Source organism: Metopolophium dirhodum, chromosome 1 (genome assembly GCF_019925205.1).
Source record: "Metopolophium dirhodum isolate CAU chromosome 1, ASM1992520v1, whole genome shotgun sequence".
NCBI lineage: Eukaryota > Metazoa > Arthropoda > Insecta > Hemiptera > Aphididae > Metopolophium > Metopolophium dirhodum.
Window position 1 is genome coordinate 155,336,485 of NC_083560.1, and position 27,077 is coordinate 155,363,561.

The 27,077-nt window shown below is 25.5% G+C and overlaps 1 protein-coding gene across 1 annotated transcript; it reads left to right on the plus strand.

Annotated features, from left to right (window-relative positions):
* The first annotated feature begins 15,934 nt into the window (after positions 1-15,934).
* Positions 15,935-23,874, plus strand: LOC132936954 (uncharacterized). The gene is made up of 12 exons (XM_061003767.1): positions 15,935-16,802; positions 17,549-17,716; positions 17,789-17,937; positions 20,568-20,772; positions 20,848-20,988; positions 21,083-21,172; positions 21,267-21,353; positions 21,452-21,541; positions 21,610-21,693; positions 21,754-22,022; positions 22,891-23,050; positions 23,676-23,874. The coding sequence occupies exons 4-12, from the start codon at positions 20,577-20,579 to the stop codon at positions 23,795-23,797; spliced, it is 1,239 nt and encodes a 412-aa protein (XP_060859750.1). The 5' UTR covers positions 15,935-16,802; positions 17,549-17,716; positions 17,789-17,937; positions 20,568-20,576; the 3' UTR covers positions 23,798-23,874.
* The last annotated feature ends 3,203 nt before the right edge of the window (positions 23,875-27,077 follow it).

The following is a 27,077-nucleotide window of genomic DNA, read 5'->3' on the forward strand; positions in this document are numbered from 1 at the left end:
AGAACAAGATTTTTATGTGGGAGAAAAAGTTTTAGTTAAGATTAATGTAAGACAAAATAAATTTTCAGATAGATATGAAGGTCCCCACACAATATTAAAGAAAATCAACCCAGTTACTTATTTAATCGAAATAGATAAAAACGGAAAAAAACAAGCTGAGAAAAAACATATTCAACAAATAAAAAAGTATAGAGATCGATCGCAAATAGAAAACGTGTACTATTATAATTAGAAATAATAATTACTTGAACATTTTATTATAGTTATTTATAATATGTAAAATGTAAATAGAAATCAAAACATGTTTAAGGAGTATTTTTATTCCTGGACAATTTAATTAGGTATATTTAAAAATATAAGAAGACAATATGGTCTCTCACAACATATTATTTACCACGTTGTAAATTATATTACTGTCGAGAGACCACCATAATATATTTCACAACCACTTAATTTCTTAATATTGTTAAGCAATATTAACGAAGCTAAGTTGTTTGTAAAAAAAAAATGTGTGTGTTCATCACTTCATTTCCTAACGATAGATTTTAATATAATATTATAGTGTAGGTATATAACGTAAATTTTAACAGTTTGGCATTTTAGCTGAATAAATATAGGTCAATGAGTGAACAACATAAATATTAATTCAGCACAATTTCATTCATGGGCATATATTATAATATTATTAATATTATAAGTAAGGATATATATATAGCGTATACATTAGCGAATGATATTATAATAACACACCTAGAGCGTGACTACGACAGTCAATGAACAATGTGTCATAACTATCGTTTTTAAAATTGTAATTTAATATTTAACATTAATAATATTTAATCGGCAATCTTTATACTATATTATAATTAATCATTTCGTTTTAATTTTTATAATTTAATAAATTGTAAAATGTTCGCAATAGTTACAGTTGTTCTAGCATTAAGCGTGATAATACCATATACGTTGCAAACAGAAGAGACAATTATCGACAACTACCAAGGACATGGATCGGGTATTTATTATGAACCAATTTATAAAATGAGAGTATATTCGAGTGAATTTAACTTACTAACACATGTAAATATTTCACATGAGAAATTTTGAAAAAAATACATTTTTAATGTAAAAATACTGCGTTATTGAATTAGCAACCAATCCAAGTTTAGCCAAAAATTGGTGCTCTACTGTTGAGTTTATTTATAGTTAACTAGTACAGTTTTGATTAATAAAAATTATGTACTAAATTATGTAATTAGGTTTTGTACTAGTTAAAACACTAGACATAACTTGAGTATAATATTTAAATGTATATTATTATATCAGAAAAAAAAAAAAATTTTTTATTATTGTAATTTAAATTATATATTAAGTTGAACAAAACAAATATTTGTACATTGTTTTGTATGCTATTTTTGAATTCAAACATGTTATAATGTATTATGAACATTTATTATAATAGTGAAAAAAAAAAAAAAAATGTTAATAGTACCTACTTGCAATGTTTTTGTAACCTTATAATATATTTCATGTACCATCTTCAATGTAATTTGTATGAAATTAAACACTATTTCTTATATGCATATATATATATATATATATATAAAAAAAAAAAAAATGTCTTTATACTGCATACTTAAATTTTAACTAACTCGAGGAAACTGAAAGGGGTAAGTGAAGACAGCCGTGGGTGTCGATATTCAAGGACGGAAGAGCCAACGACAATCCACTTCACTATCCAGAAGTTATCAAGCAATAATATACAATGAGCATATATTATTAATATTATTATATACGCATGACCATTGCCTTGGTGGCTTGGTGTTTGTATACCTAAAAAATTCATGTTTCACAGTCCAAGCAAGAAAATACAGTCGGAGGAGGTTGGAGTACCGTTATTCTTTGCTACTGGATGAACAATGAACATGAAATCAGAAAATACAACACTACCACTAACACAGCTACCGTTGCTTGACTTCCCAAATCTGGGGTCCAGATTTAAATGGACAAGGGGTACATGTAACGATATTCGTCATCGACATCGTACATTACTCCCTATGTTGAGCACGGCTAATATGCTGAGTGTTAGTAATGACAAATGTGTATATATGTAAGAAATATATATTATGCTGACGCGATGTTTAGCTCACATCGTGAAAATAACCGACCTGGACGCCTGGCGGGAGTCAGTTATGATAGAGTCGACAGTGAGGTAGTCGATAGAATAGGCTCGGCAGTTGATAGTTGGATTGTCAAGAATGAAGAGTCGACAGTGAGGTGGTCGATAGTGGAACTCGAGGGCTGACAACGACCTGAAGAGGACCTGCGGACGACCAGCTCAACCCACATTTGGACATCGGCACCCACGACACACCATGGCCCGATCGGTAGCCCGGAGTTATAATTTATAAGTATACTTTCAATATTGTAACTTGTAGTAAATAATAATAATACATCAATAACAGATATATATATATATACATTACGTTGAGTACTTGCTTCACATAAGGTAACCCTGATCCCTAGTAATAATATCACACACCGAGGTCGAGTCTCCGAGACCTCGTTAATATAAACAGAACGACACCGGAACGGGGAAGAGCCCAGGTGAAGAGGAGACGTTACACCCCAATAATGAAAAATTGTCAATATCAGCCTTATATTTGAGTTTTAAATTCTAGTTCGCAGATCAACAAGTTTATCTATAGTTGAAAAATGTATCTGCAACTGTCTGAAGTCTTATTCGTCAACAAATTATATTTTTTTTTAATTTGAAATGATGTACCCCAACAATGAATAACGTTAATATTAACGTAATAATTGAGTTCTTAAACCTAGTTTTGGGTTTAACTAATCTATCTATAGGTGACTAATGTATTTGCCATTGACTAAAGTCTTATTCATCAACTAATTATGTTTTTTATAAATTTGAAATTATGTACCCCGAGACTAAAAAATGTTCATATAAGCGTTAATATTAAGTTCTAAATTCTAGTTTTCTGTTCATCTAGTTTATGTATAGTGGATAAATGTATTTGCAATTTTCTGAAGTACTATTCGTCAACAAATTATGTTTTTTTTTAATTTAAAATGATTAACCCCAATAATGAAAAATTGTCAATATTAGCCTTATATTTGAGTTTTAAATTCTAGTTCGCAGATCAACTAGTTTATCTATAGTTGAAAAATGTATCTGCAACTGTCTGAAGTCTTATTCGTCAACATATTATGTTTTTTTTTTAATTTGGAATGATGTACCCGAACAATGAAAATGTTAATATCAACGTATTTATTGACTTCTTAATTCTAGTTTTGCGTACAACTAATCTATCTATAGGTGACTAATTTATTCGCAATTGACTTAAGTCTAATTCATCAACTAATTATGTTTTTTATTAATTTGAAATTATGTACCCCAACAATGAATAACGTTAATATTAACGTAATTATTGATTTCTAAATTCTAGTTTTGGGTTCATCTAATCTATTTATAGGTGCTCAATGTATTTGCAATTGTCTGAAGTCTTTTTCATCTACATATAATGTATTTTTTTAATTTGAAATGATGTACCCCAAGACCAAAAAATGTTCATATAAGCGTTAATATTGAGTTCTAAAATCTAGTTTTCTGATCATCTAGTTTATGTATCGTGGATAAATGTATTTGCAATTGTCTGAAGTGTTATTCGTCAACAAATTATGTTTTTTTTTTAATTTGAAATGATGTACCCCATTAATGAAAAATGTTAATATAAACGTAATAATTGGGTTCTTAAACCTAGTTTTGGGTTCAACTAATCTATCTTTAGGTTCTCAATGTATTTGCAATTGTCTGAAGTCTTATTCATTAACATATTATGTTTTTTTTTAATTTGAAATGATGCACCCCAACAATGAAAATGTTAATATCAACGTAATTAATTATCTCTAAATTCTAGTGTTCAGATCATCTAGTTTATCTATAGTTGAAAAATGTATCTGCAACTGTCTGAAGTCTTATTCGTCAACAAATTATATATTTTTTTAATTTGAAATGATGTACCCCATTAATGAAAAATGTTAATATAAACGTAATAATTGAGTTCTAAATTCTAATATTGGGTTCAACTAATCTATCCATAGGTGCTCAATGTATTTGCAATTGTCTGAAGTCTTATTCGTCAACAAATTATATATTTTTTTAATTTGAAATGATTAACCCCAATAATGAAAAATTGTCAATATAAGCCTTATATTTGAGTTTTAAATTCTAGTTCGCAGATCAACTAGTTTATCTATAGTTGAAAAATGTATCTTCAACTGTCTGAAGTCTTATTCGTCAACATATTATGTTTTTTTTTAATTTGAAATGATGTACCCCAACAATGAAAATGTTAATATCAACGTATTTATTGACTTCTTAATTCTAGTTTTGCGTACAACTAATCTATCTATAGGTGACTAATTTATTCGCAATTGACTTAAGTCTACTTCATCAACTAATTATGTTTTTTATAAATTTGAAATTATGTACCCCAAGACTAAAAAATGTTCATATAAGCGTTAATATTAAGTTCTAAATTCTAGTTTTCTGATCATCTAGTTTATGTATAGTGGATAAATGTATTTTGCAATTTTCTGAAGTACTATTCGTCAACAAATTATATTATTTTTTAATTTAAAATGATTTACCCCAATAATGAAAAATGTTAATATAAGCCTTATATTTGAGTTTTAAATTCTAGTTCGAAGATCAACTAGTTTATCTATAATTGAAAAATGTATCTGCAACTGTCTGAAGTCTTATTCGTCAACAAATTATATATTTTTTTAATTTGAAATGATGTACCCCAACAATGAAAATGTTAATATCAACGTATTTATTGACTTCTTAATTCCAGTTTTGCGTACAACTAATCTATCCTTAGGTGACTAATGTATTTGCAATTGACTAAAGTCTTATTCATCAACTAATTATGTTTTTTATAAATTTGAAATTATGTACCCCGAGATTAAAAAATGTTCATATAAGGCTTAATATTGAATTCTAAATTCTAGTTTTGGGTTCATCTAATCTATCTATAGGTGACTAATTTATTCGCAATTGACTTAAGTCTAATTCATCAACTAATTATGTTTTTTATAAATTTGAAATTATGTACCCCAACAATGAATAACGTTAATATTAACGTAATTATTGATTTCTAAATTCTAGTTTTGGGTTCATCTAATCTATTTATAGGTGCTCAATGTATTTGCAATTGTCTGAAGTCTTTTTCATCTACATATAATGTATTTTTTTAATTTGAAATGATGTAACCCAAGACCAAAAAATGTTCATATAAGCGTTAATATTGAGTTCTAAAATCTAGTTTTCTGATCATCTAGTTTATGTATCGTGGATAAATGTATTTGCAATTGTCTGAAGTGTTATTCGTCAACAAATTATGTTTTTTTTTTAATTTGAAATGATGTACCCCATTAATGAAAAATGTTAATATAAACGTAATAATTGAGTTCTTAAACCTAGTTTTGGGTTCAACTAATCTATCTTTAGGTTCTCAATGTATTTGCAATTGTCTGAAGTCTTATTCATTAACATATTATGTTTTTTTTTAATTTGAAATGATGTACCTCAACAATGAAATTGTTAATATCAACGTATTTATTGACTTCTAAATTCCAGTTTTGCGTACAACTAATCTATCCATAGGTGACTAATGTATTTGCAATTGACTAAAGTCTTATTCATCAACTAATTATGTTTTTTATAAATTTGAAATTATGTACCCCGAGATTAAAAAATGTTCATATAAGGCTTAATATTGAATTCTAAATTCTAGTTTTCTGATGATATAATTTATGTATCGTGGATAAATGTATTTGCAATTGTCTGAAGTGTTATTCGTCAACAAATTATGTTTTTTTTTTAATTTGAAATGATGTACCCCATTAATGAAAAATGTTAATATAAACGTAATAATTGAGTTCTAAAATCTAGTTTTGGGTTTAACTAATCTATCTATAGGTGACTAATTTATTCGCAATTGACTTAAGTCTAATTCATCAACTAATTATATTTTTTATAAATTTGAAATTATGTACCCCAACAATGAATAACGTTAATATTAACGTAATTATTGATTTCTAAATTCTAGTTTTGGGTTCATCTAATCTATTTATAGGTGCTCAATGTATTTGCAATTGTCTGAAGTCTTTTTCATCTACATATAATGTATTTTTTTAATTTGAAATGATGTACCCCAAGACCAAAAAATGTTCATATAAGCGTTAATATTAAGTTCTAAATTCTAGTTTTCTGATCATCTAGTTTATGTATAGTGGATAAATGTATTTGCAATTGTCTGAAGTGTTATTCGTCAACAAATTATGTTTTTTTTTTTAATTTGAAATGATGTACCCCATTAATGAAAAATGTTAATATAAACGTAATAATTGAGTTCTTAAACCTAGTTTTGGGTTCAACTAATCTATCTTTAGGTTCTCAATGTATTTGCAATTGTCTGAAGTCTTATTCATTAACATATTATGTTTTTTTTTAATTTGAAATGATGTACCTCAACAATGAAATTGTTAATATCAACGTATTTATTGACTTCTAAATTCCAGTTTTGCGTACAACTAATCTATCCATAGGTGACTAATGTATTTGCAATTGACTAAAGTCTTATTCATCAACTAATTATGTTTTTTATAAATTTGAAATTATGTACCCCGAGATTAAAAAATGTTCATATAAGGCTTAATATTGAATTCTAAATTCTAGTTTTCTGATCATCTAATTTATGTATAGTGGATAAATGTATTTGCAATTTTCTGAAGTCTTTTTCGTCAACAAATTTTTTTTTTTTTAATTTAAAATGATTTACCCCAATAATGAAAAATGTTAATATAAGCCTTATATTTGAGTTTTAAATTCTAGTTCGCAGATCAACTAGTTTATCTGTAGTTGAAAAATGTATCTGCCACTGTCTGAAGTCTAATTCATCAACTAATTATGTTTTTTATAAATTTGAAATTATGTACCCCAACAATGAATAACGTTAATATTAACGTAATTATTGATTTCTAAATTCTAGTTTTGGGTTCATCTAATCTATTTATAGGTGCTCAATGTATTTGCAATTGTCTGAAGTCTTTTTCATCTACAAATTATGTTTTTTTTTTTAATTTGAAATGATGTACCCCATTAATGAAAAATGTTAATATAAACGTAATAATTGGGTTCTTAAACCTAGTTTTGGGTTCAACTAATCTATCTTTAGGTTCTCAATGTATTTGCAATTGTCTGAAGTCTTATTCGTCAACAAATTATATATTTTTTTAATTTGAAATGATTAACCCCAATAATGAAAAATTGTCAATATAAGCCTTATATTTGAGTTTTAAATTCTAGTTCGCAGATCAACTAGTTTATCTATAATTGAAAAATGTATCTGCAACTGTCTGAAGTCTTATTCGTCAACAAATTATATATTTTTTTAATTTGAAATGATGTACCCCAACAATGAAAATGTTAATATCAACGTATTTATTGACTTCTTAATTCCAGTTTTGCGTACAACTAATCTATCCATAGGTGACTAATGTATTTGCAATTGACTAAAGTCTTATTCATCAACTAATTATGTTTTTTATAAATTTGAAATTATGTACCCCGAGATTAAAAAATGTTCATATAAGGCTTAATATTGAATTCTAAATTCTAGTTTTCTGATCATCTAATTTATGTATCGTGGATAACAGTATTTGCAATTGTCTGAAGTGTTATTCGTCAACAAATTATGTTTTTTTTTTAATTTGAAATGATGTACCCCATTAATGAAAAATGTTAATATAAACGTAATAATTGGGTTCTTAAACCTAGTTTTGGGTTCAACTAATCTATCTTTAGGTTCTCAATGTATTTGCAATTGTCTGAAGTCTTATTCATTAACATATTATGTTTTTTTTTAATTTGAAATGATGCACCCCAACAATGAAAATGTTAATATCAACGTAATTAATTATCTCTAAATTCTAGTGTTCAGATCATCTAGTTTATCTATAGTTGAAAAATGTATCTGCAACTGTCTGAAGTCTTATTCGTCAACAAATTATATATTTTTTTAATTTGAAATGATGTACCCCATTAATGAAAAATGTTAATATAAACGTAATAATTGAGTTCTAAATTCTAATATTGGGTTCAACTAATCTATCCATAGGTGCTCAATGTATTTGCAATTGTCTGAAGTCTTATTCGTCAACAAATTATATATTTTTTTAATTTGAAATGATTAACCCCAATAATGAAAAATTGTCAATATAAGCCTTATATTTGAGTTTTAAATTCTAGTTCGCAGATCAACTAGTTTATCTATAGTTGAAAAATGTATCTTCAACTGTCTGAAGTCTTATTCGTCAACATATTATGTTTTTTTTTAATTTGAAATGATGTACCCCAACAATGAAAATGTTAATATCAACGTATTTATTGACTTCTTAATTCTAGTTTTGCGTACAACTAATCTATCTATAGGTGACTAATTTATTCGCAATTGACTTAAGTCTACTTCATCAACTAATTATGTTTTTTATAAATTTGAAATTATGTACCCCGAGATTAAAAAATGTTCATATAAGGCTTAATATTGAATTCTAAATTCTAGTTTTGGGTTCATCTAATCTATCTATAGCTGACTAATTTATTCGCAATTGACTTAAGTCTAATTCATCAACTAATTATGTTTTTTATAAATTTGAAATTATGTACCCCAACAATGAATAACGTTAATATTAACGTAATTATTGATTTCTAAATTCTAGTTTTGGGTTCATCTAATCTATTTATAGGTGCTCAATGTATTTGCAATTGTCTGAAGTCTTTTTCATCTACATATAATGTATTTTTTTAATTTGAAATGATGTACCCCAAGACCAAAAAATGTTCATATAAGCGTTAATATTGAGTTCTAAAATCTAGTTTTCTGATCATCTAGTTTATGTATCGTGGATAAATGTATTTGCAATTGTCTGAAGTGTTATTCGTCAACAAATTATGTTTTTTTTTTAATTTGAAATGATGTACCCCATTAATGAAAAATGTTAATATAAACGTAATAATTGAGTTCTTAAACCTAGTTTTGGGTTCAACTAATCTATCTTTAGGTTCTCAATGTATTTGCAATTGTCTGAAGTCTTATTCATTAACATATTATGTTTTTTTTTAATTTGAAATGATGTACCTCAACAATGAAATTGTTAATATCAACGTATTTATTGACTTCTAAATTCCAGTTTTGCGTACAACTAATCTATCCATAGGTGACTAATGTATTTGCAATTGACTAAAGTCTTATTCATCAACTAATTATGTTTTTTATAAATTTGAAATTATGTACCCCGAGATTAAAAAATGTTCATATAAGGCTTAATATTGAATTCTAAATTCTAGTTTTCTGATCATATAATTTATGTATCGTGGATAAATGTATTTGCAATTGTCTGAAGTGTTATTCGTCAACAAATTATGTTCTTTTTTAATTTGAAATGATGTACCCCATTAATGAAAAATGTTAATATACACGTAATAATTGGGTTCTTAAACCTAGTTTTGCGTACAACTAATCTATTTATAGGTGCTCAATATATTTGCAATTGTCTGAAGTCTTTTTCATCTACATATAATGTATTTTTTTAATTTGAAATATGTTCCCTAACAATGAAAATGTTAATATCAACGTATTTATTGAGTTCTTAAACCTAGTTTTGGGTTCAACTAATCTATCTTTAGGTTCTCAATGTATTTGCAATTGTCTGAAGTCTTATTCATTAACATATTATGTTTTTTTTTAATTTGAAATGATGTACCTCAACAATGAAATTGTTAATATCAACGTAATTAATGACTTCTAAATTCTAGTGTTCAGATCAACTAGTTTATCTATAGTTGAAAAATGTATCTGCAACTGTCTGAAGTCTTATTCGTCAACATATTATGTTTTTTTTTAATTTGAAATGATGTACCCCAACAATGAAAATGTTAATATCAACGTATTTATTGACTTCTTAATTCTAGTTTTGCGTACAACTAATCTATCTATAGGTGACTAATTTATTCGCAATTGACTTAAGTCTACTTCATCAACTAATTATGTTTTTTATAAATTTGAAATTATGTACCCCAAGACTAAAAAATGTTCATATAAGCGTTAATATTAAGTTCTAAATTCTAGTTTTCTGATCATCTAGTTTATGTATAGTGGATAAATGTATTTGCAATTTTCTGAAGTACTATTCGTCCACAAATTATATTTTTTTTTAATTTAAAATGATTTACCCCAATAATGAAAAATGTTAATATAAGCCTTATATTTGAGTTTTAAATTCTAGTTCGCAGATCAACTAGTTTATCTATAATTGAAAAATGTATCTGCAACTGTCTGAAGTCTTATTCGTCAACAAATTATATATTTTTTTAATTTGAAATGATGTACCCCAACAATGAAAATGTTAATATCAACGTATTTATTGACTTCTTAATTCCAGTTTTGCGTACAACTAATCTATCCATAGGTGACTAATGTATTTGCAATTGACTAAAGTTTTATTCATCAACTAATTATGTTTTTTATAAATTTGAAATTATGTACCCCGAGATTAAAAAATGTTCATATAAGGCTTAATATTGAATTCTAAATTCTAGTTTTCTGATCATCTAATTTATGTATAGTGGATAAATGTATTTGCAATTTTCTGAAGTCTTTTTCGTCAACAAATTTTTTTTTTTTTAATTTAAAATGATTTACCCCAATCATGAAAAATGTTAATATAAGCCTTATATTTGAGTTTTAAATTCTAGTTCGCAGATCAACTAGTTTATCTGTAGTTGAAAAATGTATCTGCAACTGTCTGAAGTCTTATTCGTCAACATATTATATTTTTTTTTTAATTTGGAATGATGTACCCGAACAATGAAAATGTTAATATCAACGTATTTATTGACTTCTTAATTCTAGTTTTGCGTACAACTAATCTATCTATAGGTGACTAATTTATTCGCAATTGACTTAAGTCTAATTCATCAACTAATTATGTTTTTTATAAATTTGAAATTATGTACCCCAACAATGAATAACGTTAATATTAACGTAATTATTGATTTCTAAATTCTAGTTTTGGGTTCATCTAATCTATTTATAGGTGCTCAATGTATTTGCAATTGTCTGAAGTCTTATTCATCTACATATAATGTATTTTTTTAATTTGAAATGATGTACCCCAAGACCAAAAAATGTTCATATAAGCGTTAATATTGAGTTCTAAATTCTAGTTTTCTGATCATCTAGTTTATGTATCGTGGATAAATGTATTTGCAATTGTCTGAAGTGTTATTCGTCAACAAATTATGTTTTTTTTTTAATTTGAAATGATGTACCCCATTAATGAAAAATGTTAATATAAACGTAATAATTGAGTTCTTAAACCTAGTTTTGGGTTCAACTAATCTATCTTTAGGTTCTCAATGTATTTGCAATTGTCTGAAGTCTTATTCATTAACATATTATGTTTTTTATAAATTTGAAATTATGTACCCCAAGACTAAAAAATTGTCATATAAGCGTTAATATTAAGTTCTAAATTCTAGTTTTCTGATCATCTAGTTTATGTTTAGTGGATAAATGTATTTGCAATTGTCTGAAGTGTTATTCGTCAACAAATTATGTTTTTTTTTTAATTTGAAATGATGTACCCCATTAATGAAAAATGTTAATATAAACGTAATAATTGAGTTCTAAAATCTAGTTTTGGGTTTAACTAATCTATCTATAGGTGACTAATGTATTTGCAATTGACTAAAGTCTTATTCATCAACTAATTATGTTTTTTATAAATTTGAAATTATGTACCCCGAGACTAAAAAATGTTCATATAAGGCTTAATATTGAGTTCTAAATTATAGTTTTCTGATCATCTAATTTATGTATAGTGGATAAATGTATTTGCAATTTTCTGAAGTCTTTTTCGTCAACAAATTTTTTTTTTTTTAATTTAAAATGATTTACCCCAATAATGAAAAATGTTAATATAAGCCTTATATTTGAGTTTTAAATTCTAGTTCGCAGATCAACTAGTTTATCTGTAGTTGAAAAATGTATCTGCAACTGTCTGAAGTCTTATTCGTCAACATATTATGTTTTTTTTTTAATTTGGAATGATGTACCCGAACAATGAAAACGTTAATATCAACGTATTTAATGACTTCTTAATTTTAGTTTTGCGTACAACTAATCTATCTATAGGTGACTAATTTATTCGCAATTGACTTAAGTCTAATTCATCAACTAATTATGTTTTTTATAAATTTGAAATTATGTACCCCAAGACTAAAAAATGTTCATATAAGCGTTAATATTATGTTCTAAATTCTAGTTTTCTGATCATCTAGTTTATGTATAGTGGATAAATGTATTTGCAATTTTCTGAAGTACTATTCTTCAATAAATTATGTTTTTTTTTAATTTGAAATGATGTACCCCAACAATGAATAACGTTAATATTAACGTAATTATTGATTTCTAAATTCTAGTTTTGGGTTCATATAATCTATTTATAGGTACTCAATGTATTTGCAATTGTCTGAAGTCTTTTTATCTACATATTATGTATTTTTTTAATTTGAAATGATGTACCCCAAGACCAAAAAATGTTCATAATAGCGTTAATATTGAGTTCTAAATTCTAGTTATCTGATCATCTAGTTTATGTATCGTGGATAAATGTATTTGCAATTGTCTGAAGTCTTATTCGTCAACAAATTATGTTTTTTTTTTAATTTGAAATGATGTACCCCATTAATGAAAAATGTTAATATAAACGTAATAATTGAGTTCTTAAACCTAGTTTTGGGTTCAACTAATCTATCTATAGGTGACTAATTTATTCGCAATTGACTTAAGTCTAATTCATCAACTTATTATGTTTTTTATAAATTTGAAATTATGTACCCCAACAATGAATAACGTTAATATTAACGTAATTATTGATTTCCAAATTCTAGTTTTGGGTTCATCTAATCTATTTATAGGTGCTCAATGTATTTGCAATTGTCTGAAGTCTTTTTCATCTACATATAATGTATTTTTTTAATTTGAAATGATGTACCCCAAGACCAAAAAATGTTCATATAAGCGTTAATATTAAGTTCTAAATTCTAGTTTTCTGATCATCTAGTTTATGTATAGTGGATAAATGTATTTGCAATTGTCTGAAGTGTTATTCGTCAACAAATTATGTTTTTTTTTTTAATTTGAAATGATGTACCCCATTAATGAAAAATGTTAATATAAACGTAATAATTGAGTTCTAAAATCTAGTTTTGGGTTTAACTAATCTATCTATAGGTGACTAATTTATTCGCAATTGACTTAAGTCTAATTCATCAACTAATTATGTTTTTTTATAAATTTGAAATTATGTACCCCAACAATGAATAACGTTAATATTAACGTAATTATTGATTTCTAAATTCTAGTTTTGGGTTCATCTAATCTATTTATAGGTGCTCAATGTATTTGCAATTGTCTGAAGTCTTTTTCATCTACATATAATGTATTTTTTTAATTTGAAATGATGTACCCCAAGACCAAAAAATGTTCATATAAGCGTTAATATTAAGTTCTAAATTCTAGTTTTCTGATCATCTAGTTTATGTATAGTGGATAAATGTATTTGCAATTGTCTGAAGTGTTATTCGTCAACAAATTATGTTTTTTTTTTAATTTGAAATGATGTACCCCATTAATGAAAAATGTTAATATAAACGTAATAATTGAGTTCTAAAATCTAGTTTTGGGTTTAACTAATCTATCTATAGGTGACTAATTTATTCGCAATTGACTTAAGTCTAATTCATCAACTAATTATGTTTTTTATAAATTTGAAATTATGTACCCCAACAATGAATAACGTTAATATTAACGTAATTATTGATTTCTAAATTCTAGTTTTGGGTTCATCTAATCTATTTATAGGTGCTCAATGTATTTGCAATTGTCTGAAGTCTTTTTCATCTACATATAATGTATTTTTTTAATTTGAAATGATGTACCCCAAGACCAAAAAATGTTCATATAAGCGTTAATATTAAGTTCTAAATTCTAGTTTTCTGATCATCTAGTTTATGTATAGTGGATAAATGTATTTGCAATTGTCTGAAGTGTTATTCGTCAACAAATTATGTTTTTTTTTTAATTTGAAATGATGTACCCCATTAATGAAAAATGTTAATATAAACGTCCCACACAGCAATTGTTAATCAATACGATTGTATAAATATTTTTATTTGATTTAAATTCAAATATTTAAAATTTATAGTTGAAACAATATTGAATATATATTAATTTTTATTGATTGTAACCAAAATATTTATCAATCATTATTAAATATTTAAATAATCATATTTTATTTTCAATTAATATATGAGGTTTAATAAGTTTTAAAATTTAATAATTATTAAATATACTGTGTTTCAATAACTATTTAAAATTAAAATTAGACGTTTATCCAATATTTATATTTAAAATTAATTGTTGGTTTTGTGTTGTTTGGAATAAATATTTTTATTTTCAACTACTATTTAATGTTTAAATATCGTTACAAATTAATTTAAATTAAATATTAACATATTATATTGATATTAAGTTAAAAATGCTTCAATTTCTATGTTATATAATCAGGGCTGTATTTAGAATTTAGGCGCCCGGGGCACTTATAAAAATCCACCCCACCCCATTTTGTGGCAGAATGAGGAGGGGGGACAAGGCCACCCGCAGCGCGGGGGGGGGGGCTGAATAAAAAAGTCCATTAAAATTTATCGCCCCCAAAAAATTTCACGAGAGGGGCAATTGCAGCCCACCCTGGCCCCCCCCTAAATACGGGCCTGTATATAATTATAAATTGTAGTCGCCTATATATAGGTATATATATATATATATTTTAATTATATTACCTTTTATCTATGATAATAAAAGGGAATGTTTGCACTTTGCAGGCGTATGTTTAGCCGTATAGGTACAATCGACTCTTACTATTAATTTCTATTTTATATATTATTATAATTACCTACTCAAAGTATAGTAGCTGGTACCTATATAATAACTGTATAAATATATATTTATATTATACAGAAAAATCTATCTTTTTCTTTTTATTATGTTTTATAATTTTTAAAATTATGTAAAATTTTTATTATATTATATTTTGAACAAATGAAAATATATAAATATATTGATATAATTATAATATTATAATAAAATCATAGATGGCAGCGATAGAGATTAATACAAAATATAATGTTTTGTCGCAATAATTTAATTGATAGACATTATTTTTATTATTAATTTTTAATAACCCTATCGATTTTTGATTGTATTTATACAATTTAAATATATAAATCTGATAACCTGCTGCAAGGATTGGGACTTTATGAATTTGCATATTTGTTCATTAGGTGAATATAGAAAAAATCTGGTTCGGTATAAAAATTTGTTTTGTGTTGTCTGGGTTTGAAATTTAAAGTTTAAACATTATTACAGTGAATATTATTGATTTTTTCTATTAATATCCATATTTTAATATAGATTTATTGATTTAATTATTACTATACTAACTGCGTCATAAAGAGTTAAGATACTTTATCTAACTTAACAACTTTGAGTTGGTAGTTTCAAGTTTGGTACATTTAATATCTTGATACAGACTTGATCTAGACGTTCTAGTACCTAAGACCTAAGTATTTTATATAGTTGTAAAATATGTAAGAGTAAGACCTACCTCAGGTTCCTTGTGATTTTATTTAATTGGTTTTAAAACAGTACCTATAGGTATTTTACTTATTTTATGATCTCTGTATCAGTAGTTGCAGACTACGTGTATCAAAGGTAAGGAATTATTATACTCGCTATTATTAAGAAATGCAATTAACTAAATGCAGGTTAAAAGCGTATAGAATATTAGAATCTATACTATAGATGCGGATTGTTCTACATTTGTTTTATTTAAATGTAGGTATCAGAATATTCATTGTTATTTTTGTAAGTATTAGCCATTAAGACGTACAAATTATAATATTACAATACAATATTCAAAATTCAGTTTGTAGGAGATGATACTGTTTAAAATAGTTGTAAAATATAGTAAATTATTAAGCTGCGTACACTGCATTAGCGAGCCGAACCTCTTGCGAAGTGCGAACTATTTGCGAACCGTTCGCACGAATCCATTTACCGTCGGTTTTTTTTGACCAACTTCTAGCAAACTTGGTACAAATTTGGACGTCACAAACGGTTTGCAAAAGGTTCGGCGGCTTAACAATATTGTCTATTTTAAGTTATAAATATAGAAATCTGTTGTTGTTGAATTATAATTTATAAGTAATTTGCGGGGAAAACCATAAACGACCGTTGCGTCCACCGTACTCCGCACTGCCCATGTTTATCGTTCGGGCACGGCGTTCGTTGGCCGTCGGCCGTCTGTCACGCACTCACACGACAATCGACAATACGACATCGGACATACATATTACATACACTGATACAAATGTCAAATAATTACAATTACATTGCAGATTTAACCAAGTATTCTTGTCTAAATGCATTTTACATTTTAACATAAAACATTCAACATACGTATTCGTCACTTGTAATAATTAATAATTATTATACTGTACGTTTTATTGTGTCGTTCGTTTTTTACGATGGAAGTCATAATATAAAAAATATCTGCAGTTTACAGTTCACGAACACATGTTTGTCTACATTTTGGTAAGTATACTTAAGTTTTTATTATCGTGCTCATTATTGTTAATTGTTATTAATATTAGGTATAAATTATTGTAATCACCTACTAAAACGATGTAGACAGAATCAGAATGAATAGTTAAGCATAAAAATAATAAGTTATTTAATATAAACAAATAGGTATTACATTTTGTATTACGTATATTGTTATTTCTATGTAATATGTTATAAATATATAGTGACGGGCCAGTTTCATTATACTGCAGGTGATATTATTAAGTAATTCATTTGTTTTACTAAGTATATTAATATGTAACAATGTAAAATTATATAAATTAATTATTGTGGTTGGACTCCCTACTTTCACTATAAGCTTATTGTTTGTGTATTAACTTTGTTGGTTACCTACACATTTTGACCGTTGCTACAATCTGTAAAATATGTAAATACAAAATGTATATAATATAGTGTTCTTAAATTGAATTAATTTAAATATAAAATATATTAATACCTATTGGCTATTACTTAAGCAAGTTGTTTGATAACTTATAAATATATAATATACCTAAAATGTTTAAGTACTAGCCATGGTGGTGTAAGTAGCTGATAGTGTAATAAGATTATAATATAATATATAAATCATATTATGTTCAGAATTAATATTAATGATAGGAGTTGGAATAGTCTGCTATTGGTAACAATACTCTGGACGTACAAATTTTTAATTACAATTTACAGTTAACTATAAATTTGTTTTTCCTTTTAAAAAGGTTATTGGATGAAGTAAAAATTGAGATATTCGCAAGTTGACGATTGTAATGTACCTATAAACATAGTACATTTATGTCAATAATTTATATTTTTAACAACTTAAAAATTATAAATTTACAGCTTCAGACGCCACGATAAATTATTAATTTATATCAATTGGGATTTTGGTAAGAATAAACAAATTAAATTTACAATTAAATATTAAGTAGATAATTTTTTTTTTTTTTTTAATAAATTAGTTACCCTAAAGAAAATTGCAGTATACTGTTGCTGATGAATTCAATGCTTGGTATTGAAGTATAATTATTATAGAAATTGTATATTAGCATATTATGCTTTTATCATTTATTATATTTATATAAGTTTCCAGACGCCAACAAAAATATAGGTACACAGTATTATTTTTATATTATTTTCAATGTAAATTTTATTTAAGTTAGTAATAAGTTTAATTTATTTGTTTTACAATAAATTATTAATAGTTTGAAGTTAGCTGGTAGGTAGTAAAGTGTTTTCATATCTACTATTATTTACACTAGTAGGACTTTTCTATAATATATTATACATATAATAATAGTCATTCTTTTATTTTATTTTAATGACAAATATGTCTAGTAAATCTGAAAGTAAATCTACTAAGCGTAGAAGATATTTGAACGATATGGAAACTATTGATTTTATTGTTGAAAATCAAGAACAATTAAACTTTTTCCCACAATCAAGTACATCCCAAGATAATGGTAATAATTTGGTTGTAGAAAGCCATGCTAGACCATCTCCCAGCGTAATTGGTAATGATGATCACCTTTCTAACAGTCTTAGTATTGATACATCTACCTTTCCTTTTTCAAGTATTAATTTTGATAACAATAATGTAGACATATCTGATTATGGTGATCTACAAAATGAATCATGTAGCTCCGATTCAAATGATGAATGTTTAACAAATGCTAATAATATTTTATATGATGATCAATGTTCTATTCTTAAACTTATTGCTAATTGGACAATTGAACATAATATTACATTATCTGCACTATCTTCTTTATTAAAGGTTTTAAAAAATCATAAATGTTTTAGTTATTTTCCTGTTGATGCTAGAACGGTGTTGAAGACACCTAATAAACCTAACAAAATTCAAACTGTTCAATCAGGATATTATTACCATTTTGGTATTGCAAATGGTTTAAAATCTCATTGTAATTTTTCAATTATTAAAAAAAATATAATTAAATTGGTTGTTGGCATTGATGGTTTGCCTTTGACAAAAAGTTCCTCAAGCGCCTTTTGGCCAATTCTCGCATATGCTCGGTACAGTTCTTTTAAATCTAATGTGTTCATAATTGGTCTTTATTGGGGGAAAGAAAAACCACAAAACAGTAATTTATTTTTAAAAAATTTTGTTGATGAACTTAAACTTTTAGCAGAAAATGGTTTGGATACTGGTTATGGTAAAAAGTATGTGAAGGTAGATACATTTTGTTGTGATACTCCAGCCAAGAGTTTTATTTTATGCACCAAAGGTCATGTTGGATATTATTCCTGTCCAAGATGCACCGTTGAAGGTGAACGTATAAATAATACCATGTGTTTTCTAGGTACAAATTTTCGCAATAGAACTCATTTAGATTTTATAAACCGTATTGATGATGAACATCATATAGGCAATACAATATCAATTTTAACTGAAATACCTTATATAAATATGGTGGACGATTTCAGTATTGATTATATGCATTTAGTATGCTTAGGTGTTGTTAAGAAATTGATTTTATTATGGTTGGGTATATTTAAAAAATCTCCTGTACATGTTCGCATACAAAGCCGATATGCAAATATAGTTACCAATCGTCTCTTATTTAATAAAAAATATGTAACTGTTGATTTTTCAAGAAAACCTCGGGGATTAAATGATGTAGTGAGATGGAAAGCAACCGAGTTTAGACAGTTCTTACTTTATACTGGACCTATAGTGCTAAAAGGAATTTTATTGGATGAATGTTATATTCATTTTATATGTTTACATGTAGCCTTTAGAATTCTATTATCTTCTAATAGTACTGAAAAGTTGGTAAATTTTAGTAAAAAAATGTTGATACATTTTGTTGAAAAGTTTGAAGAAATTTATGGATCTCAATTTTCATCTCAAAATATCCATGGATTAATCCATATTGTAGATGATTATAGGAAATTTGGCTCCTTAGAGGAATGCTCTTGTTTTCCATTTGAGAACTACATGAAGTTTTTGAAAAAAATGGTAAGAAAACATGAGAGACCACTAGAGCAAGTAATAAAACGCTATCAAGAATTTTTAACCTTTAGTGAATGTAAATTAAACAATCCATGCAATGAAATAATATACAAAAAAAAGCATGTTAATGGACCTTTACTTGAACACTTTACTACCTCTCAGTTCCAAATAATTGTTAAAAATAGAATTAAAATAGATATAAATTCTGTTTCTGATTGTTATATAGGGTTTGATTATGATAAAAAATTATGTATTTTTAAAGTTATAAATATTTGTAAAGATTCTATTAATGGTAGAAATGTATTTTTGGTTAAACAATTTAATAAAATTTGTTGTTACTTTAAAAAACCTATTAATAGCTTAAAGTTAGGTATAGCATTAGTTGATGAATTATCTGAAGATTACACAACAATTGATGTAGAGTTAACAGAATTTTCTAAGTATATGATATTAATTGATAATGATAATAATAATGTAGCATACCCCATTTTACATACTCTTGATGTTATTTGATTATTATTTGTAATACAATTATTAATTTTATGTGTATGTTATAACATATAACCATAAATAAATTGATCTTATTATATATTTTATTTACTTTTTATTATTACAAATTCTGAGTTGATAAAATACTTAATATAATATTTATATATATTGAATAATTGATAATATCTAAATAATATGTATAGGTATCCTTATAAATTGTAATTTATGCTATGATATTTATTGTTTAACAAACATTATTTATTGTTGTATTATTATAGTATTAGAATATGGCAACCTATTCAGTAGTTCACTTTTATGGTGATGACTCTGTAGAACCTGTACCCAGTTTTTGGTTCACAAAGAATGGAACTTGTGCGTGGCCAAAAAACAGAGCTTTGATTAAGAAATTTGTACAACTTAAAACTATTCCTAATGAAATTGAATTTGATTACCATGAAGCAAGAATTCTTAAAAAAAATATCAGTAAAAAATATTATTTGATAACAAAATTCCTAACTATTAAATACTTTTAAAATTTGATACCTTTTTATACTATAGAATCATTTGGAGAAGCTAATAATTTGGCAGAAAAAGGGTGTAATCAAAGTGACCTGTCAGATATTGGTGAATTAAAGTCTAAGAGAAAATTAAAAGTAAAAACCAATAACCAGTCATATTCAGATTGTCCCGAGTATTCAGGTTATTAATTTTATTTGTTCTCCTAATTAAATAATAATATATCTGTATATTTTAATTTATAACACTTATGTATCACAATTATTATTTTATTTAGATTCTGATGATGAAAAATTCAATAAAAGTAATAAGTCTGATCGTACATTAAAATATGCAGGTTGGTCTCCTTCTCCAAAAAAGTTGAAAAGTAAGTTTTTACTTGTAATGTATTATAATAAATAAATAAATATCTATTGTATGTTATTTTGTACGTATAATATATATGAATATTTTTTTTAAAGTGCTGAAAAATCAACAAAGACCATCGATAGTTAAACAGCTGTCTTATGACATACCATCAAATTTGACTGATAAGTATAAGAATGATGGTAAGTCATAATGTATTTGTTATTCACTAATAATTGCTACAAATGATTTATATCAATAGGATAGATGTATTATATATAATCATGTTTTGTTTTTACAGTACCAACATTTAATTTAAACTATTATGATAAAATTAATAGTAATGAAGAAATCATTGAAATTCAATTAGAATCTTCTGATGTTCATCTTGGTAAATATTATTTTTTTTAACAATAAAGTTATTATTTATTTATTTAAATTTCAATTATATTTTAACAGATGAAAGAAGTTCAGAAGTATGTATCAGAACACCTAAACTATTAGACATATCTACAGAAGCTGTTAAAAATAGTACACCACTAGGTAATTCTTCAGTTTGATTTAAAAATATACTTTATATTTATATTTACAAATTTCATACAGGCACAGATTATCAAAAAGAAACTTTACATATGTTGACATTTATCAAACATGAATTAAGACGTATCATAAACAATCAAAGGGATATGGCTCAAAGACTTGATTTTATTGAAATACGTTTAAATAGCATGCCAACAAAAGATTCTTCTATGAATGGGATATCCTCATCATTATTAAATGATATGACTTGTCCGTTACCCATCGATAATATGGCAGATCTTGATACATTGGAAAATAATATTTTGGGAGAAGGTACATTCCGCATAAACTTGGTAAGAAACTAAACTATCTTTGATTTACTTATAAAATGGTTGAAATATTGAGTTTTAATTAATTATAATTTAATTTTTGTAACTAAATAAGTATAGTAATTTTAGAGTAATCGAAGAAACAAGTAAAAGTTCTGTGCTAAATAATATTATAATACGCTAGGTATTCATAATAATATTATATAATACTATTAAAAATACTAGCTATTATTTTATACCTATAAATATTTCTAAAAAAAGCAACTAAGTAAAATGATTATCATGGATATATTTGTCGTATAATTTTAGAGGATGCTACCCATGCATTTGTTGTCTCTGTCTTACACACGTACGACATATCAAAATTGTGTTCACTAGTTTCTATAGTTTTGATATTAGAGTGAATTGACCTTTTATACAATTTTTAGATAATAACATTATTTGTGCTTAAGCGTTGGCTTTTACTAAATATGTATTTTAATTTTCAAGAGAGATATGATCATTTTTAATTTTTGATATTTCACATACCCATATTTTGCTTTAAAATGAAAAAATTTAAAAATCGCCAACGCTTAAGTACAGAGAATGTTCTTACCTAAAAGTTTAATAATAGGTCAACTCACTCTAATATCAAAACTATTGAAACTAGTGAACAAAATTTTGGTATTTCGTATGTGTGTAAGACGGAGACAACAAATGCATGGGTAGCATCCTCTTAAGGACTTGGAAGATCATGGCCAAGTTTCTTATATGTATACCTACTGTCTAATATTTGTTTACTCAGTTATTAAAGTATAAAGGATAAGTTGTTTTTATTTTCATTTATTTCCTTAGTTTTGAAATTTGAGAGTTTTGCCTTTACAATTATTTTAATATATTTACATATTTTTAGGTGAATGAACTATCTTATATTGGTGGAAAAAATGTTAAATCGATGGTAAAAAGGCTTATGGCTAAGTTATTTAAAGATGAGTTACTGAAAGACTTCTCTTATACAGGGAAAAAAGGAAAACAGAAATTTTCAAATTTAGCAACTTGTTCAGTAATATTTGGTAAGATGCATAATAATTATATAATATAACTATTGATTTTATTGTGTAGTAGGCAGTGGTGTAGGGAAAAGATGATTATTTTTAAGCAATGGTTTTTAAAAATGTATGGGTGGGTGTACCCATGATGCTTAATTTAGTAAAATTTGTAAGTCAATAGTGCAGATAATACATGCTCAGGCTACATAACTACTATAATCATTTATTAATATGATATTTTATTATCAGGTACAATATAATAATAACAATGTTCATTTATTATATAAATATAATTCATTTTATAACTAAAATAAAATGTGTAAAATATATCTTATTAAATCAAAATTTAAGATAACTAATAGTTTACATGCAATAAAATAAATAACTATAATAATGTACACACATAAATTTTAGTAAAACTATTTGCAGATTTGTAAACATATAAATGCATATGTTTTAACATGTTATATAAATGGCCATCAGGAAGAATATATTATATATCCTCATTCAACATAAATATAATCTTTTCTCTTAACCAAAAATAAGTTAAACACACTAATGTGTAATTTCTGTTTAGTTATAATGTATAATGAATACTACTTATATGCTATATTTACCTATTATTAAAACTTTCTTATTTAATTTTTAGATGCCATCAAAACTCAAGAAAAGTTTAAACACAGTACTCAAAATGAAATGGAAGATATTATTAAGTATGTACTTGCTCAAGCTCCATTTAATTTGAAGAGGCAAATTGAAAAAAAAAACTAACCTTTATATTTTTTATCATCCATACTAATTCTTTTATTTAAAGCTGTATCAATTTTTTTTTAATCCAAGTTGGAATATTTTTTTTTTAAGCGATTTAAATATATTAAAACTTAAAAGTTTAAAATAAATAATATATTTTATACAATGATATATTGAATAATAATATTTTTTTTTTTTTTTAGATTGGAATTTCTTTTATTTTTAACTGTTTATTTTCTTTTTGAGCACATATACAGTGCAGGTTTATTTAAAAAAGTATTTATATATTATAATTTACAATACCTAGACATTAATTCCTCATTTAATTTTTATATTATGTGTACTTAATTTTTGATTGTATAATATTAATTAATGAAAATAAAATGTTAATTATTATTAATTGCAGTTGTTTATTTTATATTTATTTAACATTTGTTTTCCTCGTATTCAATGTAAGTTAACGTTGATGGTACATTAATTAACCATTACAAAATCATAAATAAATATAAATTTATAAATATTAATTATTTAATATTGATTAAATATTTTTTTTTTACTTTGATTAATAATTATACAAAGGGTTCAACCAATATTTATTAGGAATTATATAATATATAAAAATCTTTTATCTATGAAAATTTAACATTTGTTTAATATTAAATACTTTTTTGAAATATTTATTTAACTTTGTATAAATATATCATTGCTGTGTGGGGTAATAATTGAGTTCTAAAATCTAGTTCTGGGTTTAACTAATCTATCTATAGGTGACTAATTTATTCGCAATTGACTTAAATCTAATTCATCAACTAATTATGTTTTTTATAAATTTGAAATTATGTACCCCAACAATGAATAACGTTAATATTAACGTAATTATTGATTTCTAAATTCTAGTTTTGGGTTCATCTAATCTATTTATAGGTGCTCAATGTATTTGCAATTGTCTGAAGTCTTTTTCATCTACATATAATGTATTTTTTTAATTTGAAATGATGTACCCCAAGACCAAAAAATGTTCATATAAGCGTTAATATTAAGTTCTAAATTCTAGTTTTCTGATCATCTAGTTTATGTATAGTGGATAAATGTATTTGCAATTGTCTGAAGTGTTATTCCTCAACAAATTATGTTTTTTTTTTAATTTGAAATGATGTACCCCATTAATGAAAAATGTTAATATAAACGTAATAATTGAGTTCTAAAATCTAGTTTTGGGTTTATCTAATCTATCTATAGGTGACTAATTTATTCGCAATTGACTTAAATCTAATTCATCAACTAATTATGTTTTTTATAAATTTGAAATTATGTACCCCAACAATGAATAACGTTAATATTAACGTAATTATTGATTTCTAAATTCTAGTTTTGGGTTCATCTAATCTATTTATAGGTGCTCAATGTATTTGCAATTGTCTGAAGTCTTTTTCATCTACATATAATGTATTTTTTTAATTTGAAATGATGTACCCCAAGACCAAAAAATGTTCATATAAGCGTTAATATTAAGTTCTAAATTCTAGTTTTCTGATCATCTAGTTTATGTATAGTGGATAAATGTATTTGCAATTGTCTGAAGTGTTATTCGTCAACAAATTATGTTTTTTTTTTAATTTGAAATGATGTACCCCATTAATGAAAAATGTTAATATAAACGTAATAATTGAGTTCTAAAATCTAGTTTTGGGTTTAACTAATCTATCTATAGGTGACTAATTTATTCGCAATTGACTTAAGTCTAATTCATCAACTAATTATGTTTTTTATAAATTTGAAATTATGTACCCCAACAATGAATAACGTTAATATTAACGTAATTATTGATTTCTAAATTCTAGTTTTGGGTTCATCTAATCTATTTATAGGTGCTCAATGTATTTGCAATTGTCTGAAGTCTTTTTCATCTACATATAATGTATTTTTTTAATTTGAAATGATGTACCCCAAGACCAAAAAATGTTCATATAAGCGTTAATATTAAGTTCTAAATTCTAGTTTTCTGATCATCTAGTTTATGTATAGTGGATAAATGTATTTGCAATTGTCTGAAGTGTTATTCGTCAACAAATTATGTTTTTTTTTTAATTTGAAATGATGTACCCCATTAATGAAAAATGTTAATATAAACGTAATAATTGAGTTCTAAAATCTAGTTTTGGGTTTAACTAATCTATCTATAGGTGACTAATTTATTCGCAATTGACTTAAGTCTAATTCATCAACTAATTATGTTTTTTATAAATTTGAAATTATGTACCCCAACAATGAATAACGTTAATATTAACGTAATTATTGATTTCTAAATTCTAGTTTTGGGTTCATCTAATCTATTTATAGGTGCTCAATGTATTTGCAATTGTCTGAAGTCTTTTTCATCTACATATAATGTATTTTTTTAATTTGAAATGATGTACCCCAAGACCAAAAAATGTTCATATAAGCGTTAATATTAAGTTCTAAATTCTAGTTTTCTGATCATCTAGTTTATGTATAGTGGATAAATGTATTTGCAATTGTCTGAAGTGTTATTCCTCAACAAATTATGTTTTTTTTTTAATTTGAAATGATGTACCCCATTAATGAAAAATGTTAATATAAACGTAATAATTGAGTTCTAAAATCTAGTTTTGGGTTTAACTAATCTATCTATAGGTGACTAATTTATTCGCAATTGACTTAAGTCTAATTCATCAACTAATTATGTTTTTTATAAATTTGAAATTATGTACCCCAACAATGAATAACGTTAATATTAACGTAATTATTGATTTCTAAATTCTAGTTTTGGGTTCATCTAATCTATTTATAGGTGCTCAATGTATTTGCAATTGTCTGAAGTCTTTTTCATCTACATATAATGTATTTTTTTAATTTGAAATGATGTACCCCAAGACCAAAAAATGTTCATATAAGCGTTAATATTAAGTTCTAAATTCTAGTTTTCTGATCATCTAGTTTATGTATAGTGGATAAATGTATTTGCAATTGTCTGAAGTGTTATTCGTCAACAAATTATGTTTTTTTTTTAATTTGAAATGATGTACCCCATTAATGAAAAATGTTAATATAAACGTAATAATTGAGTTCTAAAATCTAGTTCTGGGTTTAATTAATCTATCTATAGGTGACTAATTTATTCGCAATTGACTTAAATCTAATTCATCAACTAATTATGTTTTTTATAAATTTGAAATTATGTACCCCAACAATGAATAACGTTAATATTAACGTAATTATTGATTTCTAAATTCTAGTTTTGGGTTCATCTAATCTATTTATAGGTGCTCAATGTATTTGC

Bases quoted from the DNA above. Each gene is read 5' to 3' on its own strand.
- LOC132936954 (XM_061003767.1), top strand. From the start codon at position 20,577: ATGGCAACCTATTCAGTAGTTCACTTTTATGGTGATGACTCTGTAGAA. The intron at 20,773-20,847 runs GTAAAAAATATT...TTTATACTATAG, and splicing joins AATTCTTAAAAAAAATATCA to AATCATTTGGAGAAGCTAAT. The intron at 21,542-21,609 runs GTAAATATTATT...ATATTTTAACAG, and splicing joins ATCTTCTGATGTTCATCTTG to ATGAAAGAAGTTCAGAAGTA.